This window comes from Antechinus flavipes, chromosome 1 (genome assembly GCF_016432865.1).
Source record: "Antechinus flavipes isolate AdamAnt ecotype Samford, QLD, Australia chromosome 1, AdamAnt_v2, whole genome shotgun sequence".
NCBI classification, from domain to species: Eukaryota; Metazoa; Chordata; class Mammalia; order Dasyuromorphia; family Dasyuridae; genus Antechinus; species Antechinus flavipes.
The window spans coordinates 646,694,702-646,715,673 of NC_067398.1; the positions used below are offsets into that span (position 1 = coordinate 646,694,702).

General features: G+C 38.7%; 2 protein-coding genes across 2 annotated transcripts in view; one reads left to right on the forward strand and one right to left on the reverse strand.

Moving 5' to 3' along the window:
• The window catches only part of LOC127544535 (gasdermin-D-like), a 46,154-nt gene that overhangs the window by 19,667 nt on the left and 5,515 nt on the right, over positions 1 to 20,972 (forward strand). Inside the window, exons 5-11 of the mRNA XM_051971214.1 lie at positions 170 to 272; positions 2,892 to 2,939; positions 4,845 to 4,874; positions 5,383 to 5,415; positions 5,919 to 5,945; positions 7,216 to 7,278; positions 8,305 to 8,471. Of these exons, the coding sequence (XP_051827174.1) occupies positions 170 to 272; positions 2,892 to 2,939; positions 4,845 to 4,874; positions 5,383 to 5,415; positions 5,919 to 5,945; positions 7,216 to 7,278; positions 8,305 to 8,471 (471 nt within the window). The remainder of the gene's footprint in view (positions 1 to 169; positions 273 to 2,891; positions 2,940 to 4,844; positions 4,875 to 5,382; positions 5,416 to 5,918; positions 5,946 to 7,215; positions 7,279 to 8,304; positions 8,472 to 20,972) is intronic.
• MROH6 (maestro heat like repeat family member 6) overlaps positions 8,509 to 20,972 on the reverse strand; it is a 76,667-nt gene continuing 64,203 nt past the window's right edge. Inside the window, exon 14 of the mRNA XM_051971194.1 lies at positions 8,509 to 8,527. Within this exon, the coding sequence (XP_051827154.1) occupies positions 8,520 to 8,527 (8 nt within the window). The 3' untranslated portion in view covers positions 8,509 to 8,519. The remainder of the gene's footprint in view (positions 8,528 to 20,972) is intronic.

A 20,972-nucleotide genomic window follows, 5' to 3' on the forward strand; every position in this document is an offset into this window, starting at 1 on the left:
GCTTTAGACCCCAAAGTCCTGAGACCAAATTCCAGCTGTGACCTTGGGCAAGTCCTTCATCTCTCAGAGATGGGATTTCCTGAGAATGAGAGGATTGGATGGGCTGACCTCTGGGGACCTTCCCCAGTTCCAGTTCTCTGATTTCTTCCCTCTTTCCATCTCTCCATAGGGTCAGGGGGAGGGTCACTTAAACACAATGAAGACAGTGACTGTCCCTGAGGGCAGCATACTTGCTTTCCAAGTTGCCAAGTTGATTATTAGGAACCACTGGAGTAAGTTGAATCTGAAGGACTGGGGTGGGGAGAATAGAGAGGTTGGGGAAAATTCATTATAAACAAGCTTCCTCCAACAAAGATTGGAGGGGAGAAGGGGTCATAACTATATACATCTCCTGGTGTTTGGAGAACCCAACTGCCCAACTGCCTGGGCAGCTGGCAATGCAGAGACCACCTGTCCCTCTCTACCACACACAGATGCTCTTAGGTGGGAGGGCCACTTCCAGGCTCAACCAGGGGGATGGGGAAAGGAGGTTAGTCAATAGCCTACTACCAAGGAGAGGGGGCAGGAGAGGTTTGGGGGCACAAGGGAATAGGTCTTTTTCTTTTTCCTTCACCTCCTTCTAGGCATACTCTTTTTCTGAATTACCATAAATTTCATTCCATTTAGAGAAAATAGAAACTTCAATATTTGTGGTTCAATCCTTGATGGATTTGACCCTTCCACAGGCACTGCTAACATCTTAGGACATGGTGTCCAAGATTGTGCTGGTCAAAAATTCATCTGCCTGTTTCGATATCGTTACTAAGCTAGGCTGGCCTTTAGACAATAGACCTAGGCTTCTACTGGAAGTCTTTCTAGCTTACTCTAATATTTAGTATAGAATCTGATACATAGGAGGCATGTGACAAATATTCATTGATCAATCAATTGATAGTCAAGCAGTATGACCAACATCTGTTCCATTAGCATCATTTCGAGATTCCCATTTCCCAGTGAGACATCCCTGAGTATAACTTCAGGAAACAACATGAGAGGAAGAAAATTCTAAATCAAGCTGTGACATCCAAATTATTTCCATTTTTTACAAAATCCTAACAGGAATTTATTTCCTGCAACTACTCCCCCAGTCTCTTTCACTCTTCATAAACTCATAATCGATATTTATTAAGCATAAAAATACTATGTGCCAGATATTGTGCTAAGTGCTAAGGATACAAAAAGAGATAAAAGCCTGAGGGATAAAATATGCAACCAAATGTATACAAAGGAAGCTATATAAAGGAAAAATGGGAAATAATTAAGAGTATTCTAACTTGTTAAGCCTGTTCTAATCTGTAAAGTCTGAAACTCTTGAGTAAATGTCCTGAGGTCGGATAACCAAGCATTTAAGGTTAATTACTGATTGGACAATTCTCTATAAGCATATGCTTGGAAAATGGTCCTTCCCACTTTTCTGTGCAAGCTCCATAATGGGTGTATATAGAGAATTGTAGGAGGGACTAGGTGGTGGAGTAAGATTAGCCAGAGTCACTTCTGAGTGGGAGAAAAGAGGAGAGGTCTCAGAGATTCTGCTTCCATCCAATTCACTTCTACCCATAAAGACCAAGAATAAAGACTGAAGACTTTTGCTTATCCTGACTCTGGCTGATTCTAAGGCAGCCAGGGTGCTAACTCGGTCTTCATACTGACCCTTTCAGGTATGGGATCCTGTCCAACTCTCAAATTTTGTGTCTGTGATTTTGCTCTTTGCTCTGAATCACTTGGAGTTTACACTCAGTCTCAGACACAAGTTGTGACTTTAGAAAGTAACTTCTTACAGATGACTTCAGGAAAATCACTTAATGTCTATAAACCTTAGTTTCCTCAACTGTAAAATGAGGAACTTACTTCTCAGGGTTCTGGTAAGGATTAAATGAGATAATATTTGTAAAAATGCTTAACTAGAATACAGTAGAAGCATAATCAATGATTTCACCCTCCTCCTTTTGCTTCCTTCCTTTGCCATATTTGCCATTTTTAATTGCTCAAAAATATTCCATGATATTGACAAGCCACAATCTATTCCATCACTTCACAGTCTCCCTTGAGGCAATGGGTGGAAATCATATAGGAGTAGATAAGTATCCTAGAAAGTAAGGGAAATCTTCCTATTGGTCTAGGACTGATTCGTGAAGTGGTGAGCTCCCCATCACTCAAAGTGTAGAAGCAAAGGCTTAATGACTACCGTCTGAATCCCTTTGTAGTGTGATGTTCTCCTTTAATTCCGTTCTTGGACATGTGATTGTTTCCCATTTTTAATGAAGTACCTCTAACTATTTTTGTGCAGACTAGCCTTTTCTTTCCCATTTTAATTACTACCTTCCTCCTTCTAAGTCTTACTCTGATGTATCTACAACGTGTTGTGGCAGCCCTGGCTTCTCGGTGAAGCTCCGACAGATCATTCTGACCTAGAGAACTTTTGAATATGGGCCCCAGGTATGTCTGTCACTTCAGAACAAGGCTAATTAAATGTGGAGGCTCCTGAGCCCCAGCAGGTTGGCCACCTCGCTTGTGCTCCATGATTGTAGAGAAAAGGGCCATCCCAGTGACATCATGGGTCCTTAAAGCACTAAGATAATATCAGACTGAAAATAAAGGCCTCGGCCTTAGTTTATTTGTTAGTGAAATGAGCGGGCTGAACTGATTTGTCTCTAGATTTCTCTTCCAATACTAGTGATCCTGGCATTAAATCACCAGGTCAAACAGTTTAGCAACATTGGTTTGGAAGTTATTATGGAACAGAGCCAGATGACTTTCTAACAAAGCTACACTGCTGTATACCCTCCTATAATGGAACCCTGTACTTTTTCCCCTTTGGCTGCAACAGAATTGATTTTTTTTTCTTTTTCTAGATGTTCTTTTACTTCCAGACAAGAAGCAGAAAACCTTCCTAGAGGAAAGTAAGTGACAAACTTAGTTCTCTTTCTAACCCCTAGGCCCAATGAGCCCTTGACAGCTCTCAGTGTTTCCATGGGACCACTATCCAGGCAACTCCTCAAGGAGACCCTTAATTTCCTAGAATTGAGAAACTACCCTCTCCAGCTTTGATTCAGCCTAGGCTTCTATGTAGGTGAGCTGTAGGGAAAACTAAGTATACTTTCACTCTGTAAGATGGAAGAGGTAGAATATAGGAGATAAGATCTAGCAAGGAAATAAAGTAGCTGGAGAGCGGGCCTCCAAATCCTGAAGAAATGGGTTCAAGTCTAGCCTCTGTTTGTTCCTGGACAAAACACTTAATTTCACAGTGCCCCAGGCAAAGCTCTGTGACCATGACTTGCTAAGCAGCTGTAGATCTGCACTGATAGAAGGAGTTTATTCTTTGGCCATTCATTATACCGATAAAATCACTAAAATATATCCCAGGAGCCTTTTGGTTGTCATTCAATCATTTTAGTCGTGTCCAGTCTTCATGCCCCACTTGGGGTTTTCTTGGCAAACCTCCTGGAGTGGTTCGCCACCTCCTCCATCTCATTTATACGGATGAGGAAACTGAGGCAAGCAAGGTAAAGAGAGCTGCCCCCAAAAGTCTTAGTGCATTTTAAAGCTTTAACACCTTTTGGGAAACCTCTATCTGTGTATAGATGTGTTTACATGTGTGTATATAATATGTATGTGTAAACATGTATAAGGGCCACTAGGTTGTGCAGTGGATAGAGTGCTGGAACTGGAGTCAGGAGGATCTGAGCTCAAATCTGGCCTCAGGCACTTACTGGCAGTGACCCTGGCCAGTCACTCAACCCTCTTTGTCTCAGTTTTCTTATCTGTCAAATAAACAAGAGAAGGAAATGGCAAACCTCTTCAGTGTTTCCATCAAGAAAAGCCCCAATGGGGTCATGAAAAATCCAAAACAGTGGGAACCACAACTCAACAAAAATAGGGACACACACACACACACACACACACACACACACACACACACACACGTTACTTTAAGGTTTGTGAAACACTGGGCGTATGGTATCTCCTTTGCTCCTCATAGTTCCCGGTGTAACAGGTACTCCACTTGTGTTGAATAACTTGTGTCATGGGGGGCTCCCGGGCTCCCTGGTTCCCTGTCACTGCTCCACTGCTGGGGACAGAAACATGAATGTCTTGGAGGAATATCGAATCCTTCCTGCTTGTTGGGTTGTTCTCTGATGGAGATGTTCCTCCATCTGCCTAGACAAGTTGTCAGCAACAGCATACACATTTCATCTCACTTGAGGTTTGTCTGGTACAAAATCTCCCAAGGCTCAAATCCTCCCGGCTCCTAAGGGCTGAGATGGGCAGGGGCTGCATTCTCCAGGTATAGGTAGATCTTGTGTCTCACCGCCAGGAGACACACTAGCTGTGTGTGGTGGCCACCGAGCTGAGGGACACAGTCATGCAAGTCAAGGGAGTCCCTGAAACGCTAAAGAGCTGGAGGAGGGAGGACAGTCCAGGGACTGATGGCTGAGGTGGACCAAGGAGCGTTAGGAGCTGATAAGAGCAGGGCTGCTTTAGGCAATTGGTAAAATGGGGATCATAGCATCTCTAGGCCAGACTGCTTAGAGCCCTTTGATGATAAGAGAGATGGTTTATGACAAGTACTTTGCAAACTTTGAAGTCCTAGTGAGCTAGAAGCCAGCTGTTATTGCTGTGTCTGACACTGGCCCAACCAATCACCTGCTAGACCACAGGTAAGTCACACGAGGATGGGAAGACAATCTGAGTCAGTGACCCACGAGGGATGGTGAAGTTGGTCATTTCTGTTCTGGGCTATGATTCCTAATGCATTTGGGGAAGTGTGGTCTCTGAAAACTGAAACAGATATGTTCTCTTTTCAGACATACACTTGTTACTCTGCAGTAACTCAGGTTTGTGGCTTTTTTTTTTTTAAACATATTTTCCCCTTCTCCATCTCTCCCAACTGAAACACAGAGATAGAAGTGATCTGAAATATTCTGAGGCAGGATCCATGGCAGCCAGGGAGGGTCTCAGAGACCACCCTGCTTATAGCCCCAGTAGTCACAATAATCCCAGGGAGGGAGTCCTAGGGACTGTGGGTAGGTAGGAGGGGGAAGCCAGGTGGGACCCTGGCATGGGGAACCAGTCTCAAGCTTCTAGGGAACTTGCCTCATTGAGGCTCCAAGCTCTGTCAAGGGCAGAGTTTCTCTTGCCCTGCAGGTTCTACATGTCAAGTGAGATAATATTAGCAAAATACTTAGTATAGGACTCATCATGCAGTAAATGCTTTATAAACACCATTTCCCTTCCCTGTTTCTTCCTCTGACAATATTTCTGTTCTGGACTATGATTCCTAATGCATTCGGGGAAGTGTGGTCTCTGAAGACTGAAACAGATATTTTCTCTTTTCAAATGAAGACTTGCAAAGTTCTAGTTTCCTCATGGAACCAGGTTTGTGGCTTTTTTTTTTTTTTAACATATTTTCACCTTCTCCATCTCTCCCAACTGAAACACAGAGATAGAAGTGATCTGAAATATTCTGCGGCAGGATCCATGGCAGCCAGGGAGGGTCTCAGAGACCACCCTGCTTATAGCCCCAATAGTCACAATAATCCCAGGGAGGGAGTCCTAGGGACTGTGGGTAGGCAGGAGGGGGAAGCCGGGTGGGACCCTGGCATGGGGAACCAGTCTCAAGCTTCTAGGGAACTTGCCTCATTGAGGCTCCAAGCTCTGTCAAGGGCAGAGTTTCTCTTGCCCTGCAGGTACTACATGTCAAGTGAGATAATATTTGCAAAATACTTGGTATAGGACTCAGCATGCAGTAAATGCTTTATAAACACCATTTCCCTTCCCTATTTCTTCCTCTGACAATATTTCTGTTCTGGACTATGATTCCTAATGCATTCGGGGAAGTGTGGTCTCTGAAGACTGAAACAGATATTTTCTCTTTTCAGACAAAGACTTGTCAAGATTTGAATCAGGTTTGTGGCTTTTTTTTTTTTTTTAACATATTTTCGCCTTCTCCATCTCTCCCAACTGAAACACAGAGATAGAAGTGATCTGAAATATTCTAAGGCAGGATCCATGGCAGCCAGGGAGGGTCTCAGAGACCATCCTGCTTATAGCCCTCCTCACAATAGTCCCAGGGCGGGGGTCCTAGGGACTGTGTGTAGGTAAGGGGAGGAAGCTGGGCGGGACCCTGGCATGGGGAACCAGTCTCAAGCTTCTAGGGAACTTGCCTCATTGGGGCTCCAAGCTCTGTCCAGGGCAGTGTTTCTCTTGCCCTGCAGGTACTACATGTCAAGTGAGATAATATTTGTAAAATACTTAGTATAGGACTCAGCATGCAGTAAATGCTTTATAAATGCCTGTTCGCTTCCCTGTTTCTTCCTCTGAGAGTGGAGATGAGGCACAACCCCAAATTGCCAAGGGGGCTTCCCCAGGGGGTCCAAGAGCACAAAGCTGAAAGTTCCTGAAATCGGTAGAGTCTGCACGAGACTGGATTGGGCAGCTACTCTATGCATAGGCACAGGCCAGCTCTTATTATTTGGGCCCCATGAGACTCTCATATCTGTGACCCAGGACAGGATTTGCCCTCAAAAAGGCTGGCCTGGGGGCAGCTAGTGGAGCAGTGGGTAGGGCACCAGCCTTGAAGTCAGGAGGACCTGAGTTTAAATTTGGCCTCAGACACTTAACACTTCCTGGCTGTGTGACCCTGGGCAAGTCACTGAACCCCAACTGCCTCTGAAAAATAAATAAATCTATACAAGTTTTATTTTAACAAAATAAAAAGGCTGCCCTGAAAAGTGCTATGGAAGGCTTTATATAATATTAACTAACAATTTACCTAATGCTTCCTATGTGCCCCATATTATACAAAGTAAGTACTTTAAATTATCTCATTTGAACCTCAAACAATTCCGGCCTGGAGTGTTATTATTATTCTCATTTGACATGAGGAAACCAAAGCAAACAAAGGTTAAGTAATTTGCTCAGCGTCATAGAGCTAGTAAATACCCAAGGCCATACTGAACTACGGATTCCTGACTCTGGGCCTGTGATTCCATCTATTGTATGGCTTAGCTCTGTGAGAGGGAAGCTGGGAAATCATGGAGAGGGGCTCAGGATTGCCCAGCCTTCCATAACTCCTCACAACTCAGCCAGAGACAGGACACAAACAGAGGAGGAGGGTGCACAAGGATGTGGAGATCTGTTATAAGCAAGAGGGATTACTCTGGTTTTGTTTGATAGGAGAGAGGAGATGGAAGTCAGACAAAGGACCGTTCTTTGCAAAGACACTCTGGGGCCCACCAGGTTTGTCATCGAATGGAACATGCTGCTGTATGATTGTATGTGTGTGTGTGTGTGTGTGTGTGTGAGTGTGTGTGTGTGATGACGCCTTTCTGCAGGTATATTCAAAGGGATGCTAGTCTAAGTAAAAACCGTAAATAAGAAATGTTATAAAAGACTTCATCCAAAAGAAATGGGACTGAAAAAGGACAGGCTCCTTTGTGGGAGCAACCCCAGATGAGCAGCTTGGGGACTGTACCCTAATAAGGTAGATCTAATGGGAGATGTTTGGGAGGATAGGGGAAACAGTTGCATGGGGTAAGGAAGTATAAGTCACTTATCAGATTCCCTACTGGCATGAAAATTCACATGGGGTAAACAGATGGGAAACATGGGATCAACTGCACCTGAAGTCAGAAGATCTAAGTTCAGTCTGGGCTAAGGCACTTACAAGCTGGGAAATCCTGGGCAGGTCACCTAATTTCAGACTGCCTCAGTTTCCCCATCAGTACAATAGAGATGATAATAGCACCTGCCTCCCAGGATTGTTGTGAGTAATAAGATAATATTTTGAAGCATTTGCAAAGTGCTATTATTATGGTTAATCAGTGGAATGTGGCTACAGATGTAGTAAACTATTAAAGAAATAATTATGCCTTCATCTAAATCACTGATAAAAAGGCTAAAAAATTGTCCACTCTTTGGGAAGTACTAGCTGACTCTTCAAACATGATTTCTTTTACTAGAAAGGAATCAAGAGAAAATGATTTCACTTCCCTAGGCCTGAGTTTGGGAGTAGGCATCTGTCGAGCTAGCTACCCTTCCTTATCGTGATGGAGTGAGGTCTCAAACTTCTCCCTGGGTCCCTATAAAGTGGGTAAAATTTTTGAAAGCAGGAAACATGGATGTGTCCCTGGGTTGAAGAGACTATAAAGCAGGAACCCTCTCCAACAGTTGGGGGAGGCTAAAGGCTTCCCAGGCAGGACCCAGGGATGAAGGGCTTGAGAGTTGGGGTTTGATCCCAACCATAGCTATCCTGTTTTTTTCTAGATCTCCCCGCAGTGATATTACTTACAGAATTTGAGAAAATGCAAGCTGAGGTGAAGAAAGAACAAAGGCCACTGACCATGCTGGACAAGAAGCTACGGCAGTGTCTGCTTCAGGATCTTCTGAGGCTCCTCCAGAGTGAGCAGGATCTGCTGGACTTAGAAGGCATGGTAAGAGAGCCTGCAAGTTAGGACAATGGAGGATCATAGAACTGGGGGCTAGGGTTCTGGGATGAGAGAAGGTAGAAGGGAAGATTAAGGTGGGAACCTCATGGGGTTTAGAGGTAGAGCACTTAGCTTCATATATACTGTTTAATCACTTCTGCCAACTTGGGAAAGTCACACACCTCTCTGGGCCTCAGTTTACCCATCTGTAAAATGGGGGGAGTGCTCGGAAATATTTTCAGAAATATAATTCCCACCATTTCTGAAAAATACTAATTAAAAACAAAAAGAAAAAACTTCTTTAATACTTAGTAAATATGGAAGTTGAAGAAGGGAAACAGAGAAACAAACTATTGCCATTTTATTTTTCCTGAACCTCTAAACCATCACATGAACAATGGTTTTCAGAATAGCTTGGAAAACCACAAAACTCAGAATTTTCTTCACTGATTTGAAATAATTCCACTAAAGATTGTATTGGTGAAGCACAAATATACTATATAAGTTTCTAAGAAGTCCCTCTGGTAAATACTCTGTCTTAACATTATAGGATTTTTAATCTTTTGAAAGGTTTTAGTTCTGCTCCTATGACATCCATCAACTTCTTTCCCTAAAAATCATCTTAGTCACAAGGCAAAAGGATTTTATCAGAGCTGATAGGACTCTCTGGATCCTGTGCACATTTCCATGTGCCCCCAGTATTTTCAGTACCCTTGTTCTATTTATCCCACATCAAAGGGCCTTGAATCACAGAATGTCAAAATTGGAAGTGGCCTCAGACGTTATGTGGACCAAATTATTAATTGCATTAAATCACATTGCAACTTTACCAGTTAGTTTCTTTTTAAATTTTATTTTTTCAATTATTAAGTATTTATTTCTTTTTCCCTCTCATGTCCCCATGCCTACAAAAGAAAAAGAATAGAAAGAAGAAAGGAAGAAAAGGAAAGGAAGAAGGGAGGGAGAGAGAGAAGGAAAGGAAGAGAAAGGGATTAAAAACCCCTCTTTCACATAAGCACAGTCAAACCAAAAAAAATTTCCATATTGATCAGATCCCAAAATGCATTTCTGAACTCTTCACATTAATCCATCACTTTAATGGGCTAGCAATGCTCTTCTTTATCAGTCTTCTGGAATCATGGTAAAGAATTTAATTGAAAGAGTGCTTCAGTCTTTAAAAAAAAAGAGAGAATTTTTATAATACTGATGTGAATGGATAAATTGTTCTTCTGATTCTACTCACTTCACTATGTATCAGTTCATAGGAATTTTCCATCTCTTTCTAAAATCATCTTTTCCCTCATTTCTTTTTTTATTATAGTTTTTTATTGACAAAACATATGCATGGGTAATTTTTCAATATTGACCCTTGCAAAAACTTCTGTTCCAACTTTTCCCCTCCATCGCTCCACTCTCTCCCCTATATGGTAATTAGTCCCATACATATTAAATATGTTGAAGTATATGTTAAATACAATCTTTGTATACATATTTAGAGTTATCTTGCTGCACAAGAAAAATCAGATTGAGAAAGAAGGTAAAAATAACTTGGGAAAAAAACAAAAATGCAAGCAAATAATAATAGAAAGAGTGTAAATTCTATGGTGTGCTCCATACTCATTTCACTGGGTGTAGCTGGTTCTGTTCATTACCAATCAATTGGAACTGATCTGGATACCTCCATCAGAATTGACCCTCATATAGTATTGTTGAAGTGTATAATAATCTCCTGGTTCTGCTCATTTCACTTAGCATCAGTTCATGTAAGTCTTTCCAAGCCTCTCTGTATTCATCTTGCTGGTCATTTGTTATATAGAACAATAATATTCCATAACATTCATATACCACCATTTATTCAGCCACTCTCCAACTAATGGACATCCACTCAGTTTCCAGTTTCTTGTCACTACAAAAAGGGCTGCCACAATCATTTTTGCACATACAGGTCCCTTTCCCTTCTTTAACATCTCTTGGGGATATAAGCCCATACTACTGGATCAAAGGGTATGCACTTTTTTGAAAACTTTTGGAGGATAGTTCCAAATTGCTCTCCAGAATGGTTGGATCCATTCACAACTGCACAAACAGTTGTCCCAGTTTCCGCACATCCCCTCCAACATTCATCATTATGTTTTTCTGTCATCTTAGCCAATCTGATAGGTGTATAGGTGTATCTCAGTGTTGTCTTAATTTGCATTTCTCTGATCCATAATGATTTGGAACTCCTTTTCATATGAGTAAAAATAGTTTCAATTCCATCATCTGAGAATTGTCTGTTCATATCCTTTGACCATTTATCAATTGGAGAATGGCTTGATTTCTTATAAATTAGAGTCAGTTCTGTATATAATTTGGAAGTGAGGCCTTTATCAGAACCTTTAACTGTAAAAATGTTTTTCCAGTTCTCCCTTCTAATCTTGTCTTCATTAGTTTTGTTTTTACAAAAGCTTTTTAACTTGATATAATCAAAATTTTCTATTTTATGATTAATAATGATCTTTGGTCGCAAATTCCTTCCTCCTCCACAAGTCTGAGAGGTAAACTATCCAATGTTCTTCTAATTTATTTATAATCTCATTCTTTATGCCTAAATCATGAACCAATTTTGATGTTATCTTGGTGTATGATGTAAAGTATAAGCCTATGCCTAGTTTCTGCCATACTAATTTCCAATTTTCCCAGAAGTTTTTGTCAAATAGTGAATTTTTATCCTCAAAATTTGGGTCTTTGGGTTTGTCAAACAATATTTTGCTATAGTTATTGACTATTTTGTCCTGTGAGCCTAACCTATTCCATTGATCAACTAGTCTATTTCTTAGCCAATACCAAATGGTTTTGGTAACTGCTTCCTCTATAATATAGTTTTAGATCAGGTACAGCCAGGCCACCTTCATTTGATTTTTTTATTGGTTCCCTTGAAATTCTTGACCTTTTGTTCTTCCAGATGAATTTTGTTATTTTTTTCTAGGTCATTAAAATAGTTTCTTGAGAGTCTCATTGTTATAGCACTAAATAAATAGATTAGTTTAGGTAATCATTTTTATTATATTTGCCCGCCCTTTCCAAGAGCACTTTATTTTTCCAATTGTAGAGATCTGACTTTATTTGTGTGGAAAGTGTTTTGTAGTTTTGCTCATTTAGCTCCTGACTTTCCCTTGGCAGATAGATTCCCAAATATTTTAGGCTATCGATAGTTATTTTAAAGGAAATTCTCTTTGTATCTGTAGCTGTTGGATTTTGTTTGTGATGTATAAAAAGGCTGATGATTTATATGGATTTATTTTGTATGCTGCAACTTTGCTAAAGTTGTAGATTATTTCTAATAGCTTTTTACTAGAATCTCTGGGGTTCTCTAAGTATGCCATCATATCATCTGCAAAGAGTGGTAATTTGTTTCTTCATTGCCTATTCTAATTCTTTTAATCTCCTTTTTATCTCTTATTGCCAAAGCTAGCATTTCTAATACAACATTGAATAGTAACAATGATAGTGGGTAACCTTGTTCCACTCTTGATTTTATTGGGAATGGTTCCAGTTTATCTCTATTACATATGATGCTTACTGATGGTTTTAAATAGATGCTACTGACTATTTTAAGGAAAAGTTAATTTATTCCTATACTCTCAAGTATTTCTAATAGGAAGGGGTATTGGATTTTATCAAATGCTTTTTCTGCATCTATTGAGATAATCATATGGTTTTTGTTAATTTGGTTATTGATACAGTCCATTATGCTAATAGCTTTCCTAATATTGAACTAGCCCTGCATTCCTTGTATAAGTCCTATTTGGTCATGGTGTATTATCCTGGGGATGATTTTCTTTAATCTTTTTGCTTATATTTTATTGAAGATTTTTGTATCAATGTTCATTAGGAGATTGGTCTATAATTTTCTTTCTCTGTTTTCAACGTACCTGGTTTAGGTATCAGTACTATGTTTCTGTCATAAAAGGAATTTGGTAGGACTCCTTCATTCCCTATTTTTTCAAAAGTTTTTATAGCATTGGAGTTAATTGTTCTTTAAATTAAAAAATTGTTCTTTAAATGTGTTATAGAATTCACATGTAAATCCACCTAGTTTTCTTAGGGAATTAATTAATAGCTTGTTCTATTTATTTTTCTAAAATGAGACTGTTTAACCAATTTACTTCTTCCTCTGTTAATCTGGGCAACTTACATTTTTGAAGGTATTCATCCATTTCATTAAGTTATCAAATTTATTGGCATAAAGTTAGGTAAAGTAACTCCTAATTATTGTTCTAATTTCATCTTCATTAGTGGAAAGTTCTCCCTTTTCATTTTATTTTTATTTTTTATTTATTTGTTTTTAAATAACTTTTTATTGACAGAACCCATGCCAGGGTAATTTTTTTACAACATTATCCCTTGCACTTACTTCTGTTCCGATTTTTCCCCTCCCTCCCTCCACCCCATTCCCCAGATGGCAAGCAGTCCTATACATGTTAAATATGCCACAGTATATCCTAGACACAGAAGGTAGGAATAACCTGGGAAGAAAAACAAAAATACAAATGGTTTAGATTCATTTCCCAGTGTTCTTTCTTTGGGTGTAGCTGCTTCTGTCCATCATTGATCAATTGAAACTGAGTTAAATCTCTTTGTCGAAGAAATCCACTTCCATTAGAATATATCCTCATACAGTATCCTTGTTGCAGTATATAATGATCTCCTGGTTCCATTCATTTCACTTAGCATCAGTTCATGTAAGTCTCTCCAAGCCTCTCTGTCTTCATCCTGCTGGTCATTTCTTACAGAACAATAATATTACATGACATTCATATACCACAATTTACCCAACCATTCTCCAATTGATGGGTATCCATCTATTTTCAGGTTTCTAGCCACTACAAACAGGGCTGCCACAAACATTTTGGCACATACAGGTCCCTTTCCCTTCTTTAGTATCTCTTTGGGTCCCTTTTCATTTTTAAGACTAACAATTTGATTTTCTTCTTTCCTTTTTCTAATCCAATTTGTCAAAAGTTTATCTATTTTGTTGGTTTTTTCATCGAAGCAACTCTTAGTTTTATTTATTAATTCAATAGTTTTTTTTTACTTTCAATTTTATTAATCTCTCCTTTTATTTTTAGAATTTCAAGTTTAGTGTTTGATTAGGGGCTTTTAATTTGCTCTTTTACTAGCTTTTTTAGTTACAGACCTAATTCATCGATTTTTTTCTTTCTCAATTTTATGCAAGTGAACCTCTAGAGCTGTAAAGTTTCCCCTTATTACCACTTTGGCTGCATCCCACACATTTGGTATGTCATCTCATGGTTATCATTCTCTTGGGTAAAATTATTGTTTCTATGATTTGCTGTTTCACCCATTCTTTCTTTAGGATGAGATTCCAATTACTTTTTGGTTTGTTTTCCCCTGGCTTTTTATTGAGTGTAATTTTTATTGCAGTATGATCTGAAAATGATGCATTTACTATTTCTGCCTTTCTGCATTTGAATTTGAGGTCTTTATGTCCTAATATATGATCAGTTTTTGTATAGTTTTCATCAACTGCCGAGAAGAAAGTGTCCTCCTTTCTGTCTCCATTTAATCTCTCTATCACACCTAACTTTTCTAGTGTTCTATTTACCTCTTTAACTTCTTTCTTATTTATTTTGTGGTTTGATTTATCTAGTTCTGAGAGTGCATGGTTGAGATCTCCCATTATTATAACTTTCCTGTCTATTTTTTCTTGCAGCTCTCTTAACTTCTCCTTTAGGAATTTAGATGCTACACCACTTGGTGCATACATGTTTATATAAGCAATATGATAGTGCTTCATCATCTATGCTACACTTTAGCAAGATATAGTGCCCTTCCTTATCTCTTTTAATTAGATCAATTTTTGCTTTTGTTTGATCTAAGATCAAGATGGCTACCCCTGTTGTTTTTATTTCACCTGAAGCACAGTAGATTCTGCTCCAGCCTTTTACCTTTACTTGGGATGTACTGCACTGCTTCAGGTGTGTTTCCTTTAAATAATATATTGTAGGATTCTACCTTTTAATCCAGTCTGCTATCCACCTCTGCTTTACAGCGGAGTTTACTCCATTCACTTTTATGGTTAAAACTACTAATTCTGTATTTTCTACCATCTTGTTATCCCCAGATTATGCTTTTCTCTTTCCTTTCCCATTTACCCCCTTCCTCAGTATTGAACTTATGACCCCCACTTGCCTCACACACTCCTCCCTCTTTAGAAGCCCTCACTCCTCCTTAGAGTCTCTCCCCTTTTCTTAAATGTTTCCCTCACTATTTCTGTATTCCCTTCTATTTAGTCTACTCCTTCCCTTTTTGTTTTTCCCCTCCCATTTTTCAATGAGGAGGGAGAAGTTTCTTTGTAAACAAAATATGTCTAATATTTTCTCAATCATCCAGTTCTGATGAGAGTAAGATTCACACTATGTTCATTCCCCTCCCTTCTTTCCCTCAGATATAATAGGTTTCCTTTGCCTCTTCGTGAGATGTAGTACCTCCACTTTTCCCTTTTTCTGGTACAATTTGCTTTCCACCTCTAGTTCCTTTTTATATTATAACAGTTAAACCATATTATACATGTACTCTTTATGTGAACCCATAACAGAAATACAGTTTTCAAGAGTTCTTTTTACCTTTTTATACTTCTCTTGAGTCTTATATTTGGAGGTCAGATTTTTTGTTTGGCTCTGGTTTTTTCATCAGAAATAAATGGAATTCACCTATTTCATTGAATGTCCATCTTCTTCCCTGGAAGAAAATGCTCTTTGTCTGGGTAGTTTATTCTTGGCTGCATTCCAAGTTCTTTTGCCTTTTGGAATATCAGATTCCAGGCCCTTCCATCCTTTAATGTGGATGCTGCTAGATCTTGAGTAATCCTAATTGTGGCTCCTCAGTATTTGAATTGTTTTGTTCTGTTTGCTTGTAGTATTTTTCCCATGGTCTGATAGTTCTGGAATTTAGCCACAATATTTCTTGGAGTTTTAATTTGGGATCTCTTTCAGTAGGTCATCAATGAATTCTTTCAATGGCTATTTTACTTTCTGATTTTATGATATCTGGACAGTTCTCTTTGATAATTTCCTGAAAAATAGTGTCTAGGCTTTTTTTTAATCATGATTTTCAGGGAGTCCAATAATCCTCAGATTGTCTCTCCTAGATCTATTTTCCTACTTGTTTTTCCAAGTAGATATTTAACATTTTTTCAATTTTTTCTTTTTTTTTGGTTTTGCTTGACTGATTCTTGGTGTCTCCTGGAGTCATTCATTTTTATTTGTTCAATTCTGATCTTTAATGAATTATTTTCTTCATTTACTTTTTAGATTTCTTTTTTTATTTGTCCAATTGAGTTTTTAAATGAGTTGTTTTGTTCTGTGGAATTTTTTTCCATTTTGCCAGTTTTATTTGTTAAGAAGTTATTTTCTTTTTTCAGTTCACTAATTTTGTTTTTCAGGGAGCTGTTCTCTTTTTCCACTCTATCTTATAATGAGTTATATGCTTTATCCTAACCCTCTTGCAAAGCTTTCCTTTCCTTTTCCCATTTTTCTTCTAGCTCTCTGTTAAGAGCCTTTTTAATTTCTTCTATGAGAGCCTCATATTGTGGGGATCAGATCTTATGCCCCTTTGGGGTTTCATCTAGAGATAAACTGTTTTTAGTTTCCTCAGGGTTTGAAGTCTGCTCTCTATCAGTATAGAAGCTATCTAGAGTTAGAGCATGCTTTAACTTATTACTCATTAAAAAAAAAAAAAAGACACTGTGGTCTGCTTATGGAGTAGTGAGGTATTTCCAAGCTTCCTCTACAGACAACAGGAAGTGGCAGGGAAGCAACAGCAGAAGGCAGAGGCTGCACTAGGATCAGCATCTGTGCTGGGATAAGCACACTGAGATCATGCTGAGTGCCTCCTGGTGCTGCGTGAGTGTGGCCAGGTCCCAAGAGACTCTAATGTTTGGGGGTTATGGTCTTTACCTGCTGTGTTTATAGCTTCTCTGCTGATCTCCTGGCTTGCTGCCAGGGCAGAATAGCCCATGCTGCGGTAAAGTTCTCCCCATAGATTTTTTCACTAGCTGAGACCACACCCCACTCTCCTCCAGTCTGTTCAGCATGAGCAGTTCTCCATGCTCTCACTGCCTGCCTGAATCTGCACCTGGTCTAGCCCCATTCCATCCCTGCAAACAAGCAAACAGACCTTTTCTGGCAAATTTCGAGATTTTCTTTTGTTGGTAATATTCTGTACTCCCAATATTCATGGATTCTGATCCTGAAGCACTAATTCCAAGGCTGAGTTTCGTAAAATAGTTTGAGGGTAAAGGAGAGCTCAAATAAACACGTGTATCCTCTCCACCACATTGGCTCCACCCTTTTCCCCTCATTTCTTGCAGCACAGTAGTATTACATTACATTTATATACTGGTATAGCTCACTTTTCTCAGATATTGCCTAATTAATTTCACTAAAACTGTTATCTTTACAAAGAAAATTATATATATATATATATATATATATATATATATATATATATATATATATATATATATATTCTGCATGGTATAAAGAGAAAAATCCCAGATTGAGAAAACTGGGTCTATAATCCCACCTCTTGCACCAACGAGTTGGGGATCTTTCAAGACAAGGCTTTTCAGTTTCCTAAATTTCAATATTCTCACTAACTAAATGGAGGTAATAATAGCATATACTTCATAGAGATATTTTGAATGTCAAATAGAATCATTTTTTGAAGTTCTCTTGTAGATCCTAGAACTCGGTCAGCTATTATTATGTTTTTGGTCCTAAGATATCATCAACAGAAGGATTTTTTAGCAGAGGAACCCCCTGTTCTAATCTAACCTAGGTCATTGACAGGCATACTGAGAGGGTGGGTGATTTACCCATGGTCACATAATCAGTATTATTAATATTGACTTATATCAAGGTCTTGTCGCTTTATTATTGCTTGGTCACAATAATAATAATGAAAGGGATAATACCTGAACTACCAACCTCCCAGAAATGTTGCAAGCAAAGTATTTAATAAATCCTGCAAATTACTGCTCCTGTACATTTTATTAAAAGCCATATATTATATATGGAATTTTAAAATATATATGTGTATATATGTATGTGTATATATATATATATGTTTTATATATATATATACACATATATACATGTACATACATACACACACACGCATACACTTGAGACAAGTGAGATTTCATTCTAATGTAATATCCACTCTGAGCTATCTCACCAGAGAGTTGCTGCCACTCTCAGGTCCCAGAGATTACCTACCCAGTGAGCCTATACACTCTAAATTAAAGGCCATCTTACCTTTACCAGTCATCAACCATTAGACACAATTAGTGCAAAGCAAAGGCATTAAGGTAATAAAAACTACAAAGCTACAAAGCATCCCTGATGAACCTATGGTGATCTCCCACAAGCAGGCAGGGTGTCTGTGGGAGCAGTGGGCAGGAGGTCTGAGTGCAATGATGGTAAGGTACACACAGAGGAAACTTACGTCACCATTTAGAATAATAACAGCTCCCTTTTATAAATCACATTAAAGTGGGTAAAGCCCTCTACAACTATTTTGATCTTCATTATATCCATGAAAGGGGAATACTGTTACAATCTCTATTTTGCAGATGGGAAAACTTAGGCAGAGACAGGTTATATATTTAAGAACAAGTCAATTCTCTGAGAGGCTCCACAACTGTGGATCATAGCATCTGAAGGAGTTGCAGGGCAGCCTGTGCTGACACAGCTGTTACGGACTGGGAATGAGATAAATTGGAGGCAGAGGGAAGAGGAGGGAGGTAAAACAAAGCAACTGCCTCTCAGTCTCCTTGTATCATCCTCTCACAAGAGGAGATTCATTCTGCAAGTCTGGGTTGGATCTCCAACAGCCACTGTCAGGTGGCTCCCGTGTATTCCAATAGTTAGGTGATTTGCCCAGGCTTTTACACAGGTAATCTGTATCAGAGGCTGGCTGTGAACTTAGGTCTTTCTGACTCATTCTATTCCCAGAAATGTCCCCTTTTCTGACTCTGCTTTCCTCAGGTAAACACAATGCTTCCATGATTTTTGTTTCTTCTTTTTCTTACAGGGTGATATCTAGACCTCTGAATTATGTATATCTGAATCCTTTAATGTTATCTTTTATCTTAAGCTTACTTACATCTAATTAAATTAAGAAAATATATATTGAGCAACTATTTTGTGTACTGTCCTCAGTGGTAGAAGAGATACAAAAAATTAAATGAGTTAATTAGTGATTAATTAATAAGTAATTAAAAAGCACTTTATACAATAACACATGCAGTGTGACACACAGGATACTGTGACTGACAAAAACGGATGAGTTAGAGAATAAGAATCCCTGAAAAGAGCCATATGTGGATTCTCTCTATTGATGCACACACGACAGAACCATCACTCTTTAGTAAGAGTTGTTGGGGCCCAAAAAATTTTTCATCAATTGCCAAACTAGTCTGGACTTAGCTAGAGATATTTTTGAGCAAAAGGCACCAGTTGGTCACCAGGTCCGTGCCCCAAGCTTTGCCAGCCTGGTGGTACTAGACCTGATTCTCTGATAGCTAAGATCTCACCAAACCCAGGTAGGTGGTATAGTAACTAGAGAGTCAGAGACTTAGAGTTAGAAAGACTTTACTTCAGATCTTGTGTCAGACACTCCTATGTGACCTTGGGCAAGTTATTTATCCCTTCTCAGCTTCAGATTCCTCATCTTTAAAATGAAGATAATAATAATAGTACCTATCTCATAGGATTATTCTGAAGAACATATGAAATAATATTAAAACTTTAAATGCTAGTTATCATTATTATTGTTACAATGAGACCTCAGAGGATATCAGTGAAATTACATGAATAATGGTATTTAAATATCCACAGATCCAAATAAGATATTGGATTATGTCTCCATTTCTACTATTTTCCTCATTCTCTTCTCTACCAATACTATAGAGATTTGGGATAAAACTAGATTTAGATTTCTTTTTTCCTCACCTCTCGAAACTTCCCTGGTTTCTCTCAGTTCTTCTGGAAGATGATTAAGAAACTGTAACTTTGTTTAATTGTCCTTTGTTTTTAAATTGGATATTTTAAAATGAAATTTAAATTGGATGTACTTCCCAAACTTAGGGTCTCTTGTGGACTAAGGAGCAGAGATGAAGATAGAAATAATACTCCCACATTTCTAAAATGCTCTTTTAGTTCAGCGGTTTTGTCATTCTTAGGGAGCCATCCAAACCCTTTGGTGCCTTATTCACTTATTAGAACCTCTGTATTCTTGTGCTTCTAAACCACTCCACAATAAGCGAACTTGTCAGTGCTTGGTCTATCAATTTCCCATCACTGCTCAGTCTTTCATTGTATTCAGTGACACAAAAACTGATATGTCAAAATGTCTCCATTTGCTCTTGGAAAAATCTATTTTTATGAAGACTGACAACTTCCATACAGATGTTCAGTTGCTTAGCAGTTTCAAAAGCAATTGTATGACTCACTTTTTTCTGGTTAAATGCTTTCCCTTTCTATTGAATTATATTGATTTCCACTTTAATTTTCTGTCCACAGTTCACTTTTCTGTATATAGGATCTAGAAACTTATTACTTCATTTCATAGGATGGTGCAGTGAAGAATCCTGGATAAGTAATCCTAGTTCTTCTACTATGTTATTGTCTGCCATCTTTTCTTTCCTCTGTTTCAGTTTCCTCCTTTGCAAAATGAAGTGGTTGGAATGGAAGATCTCTTTTTCCTCATCAATTTTAATAATTTATACTTAATATTTTTGATAAGAATTTCTCACAAATGTGAAAGATCTAATACTTAATGAAGTATTTTGTCATTCTTGGACTGATAGCTCCCAGACAGGAATTATATGCTGGGAACCTCCAAAGAGATTGAGCGTGACATAACCCATTGAAATAAAGTACTTCACATTATTATAGATAAAGAAAACAAATCTTTGTGCGACACCCTTTGTGGATTACTTCCCCAACTGATACTCATATTTGAGAGCAGATCGGGTACCCATACATTGGCTGTTTCCTCAGGTTGTAGGGTTTACCTTGTGGGACTAAACTACTCCTTCTGTAGCTCACACACCCTCCCTGCTGAGATTCCTACTTAGAATTAGCCAGTAGCCTCAGTTATCTTATAACAGAGGTATTTAGTTTGTTCCCATCCTGAATCAATCAGAGATGGTTTACACTTTATAGTTTGTCCCAGATTATAAAGGGACAACTTTTTACAATTAGTAACATTTTATTAATGTGAGTGATGGTTCTGGGCCTTCTGTGACAAAATTAACTGAGTAGAATCTAAGAGGTAACATGGAATCATATTTTCTCCCCCCTCCCATCTTTCAGAAATGTATATGCCAGTTTGGAATAGGGAGCCTCCTCTGAGGTCCCCCATATGCTGTCTTGGTCCTACTCTTTGAGAAGTGATCTCCCTTTCTCTTTCTCATTCTCTCACTTTGTGGTATAA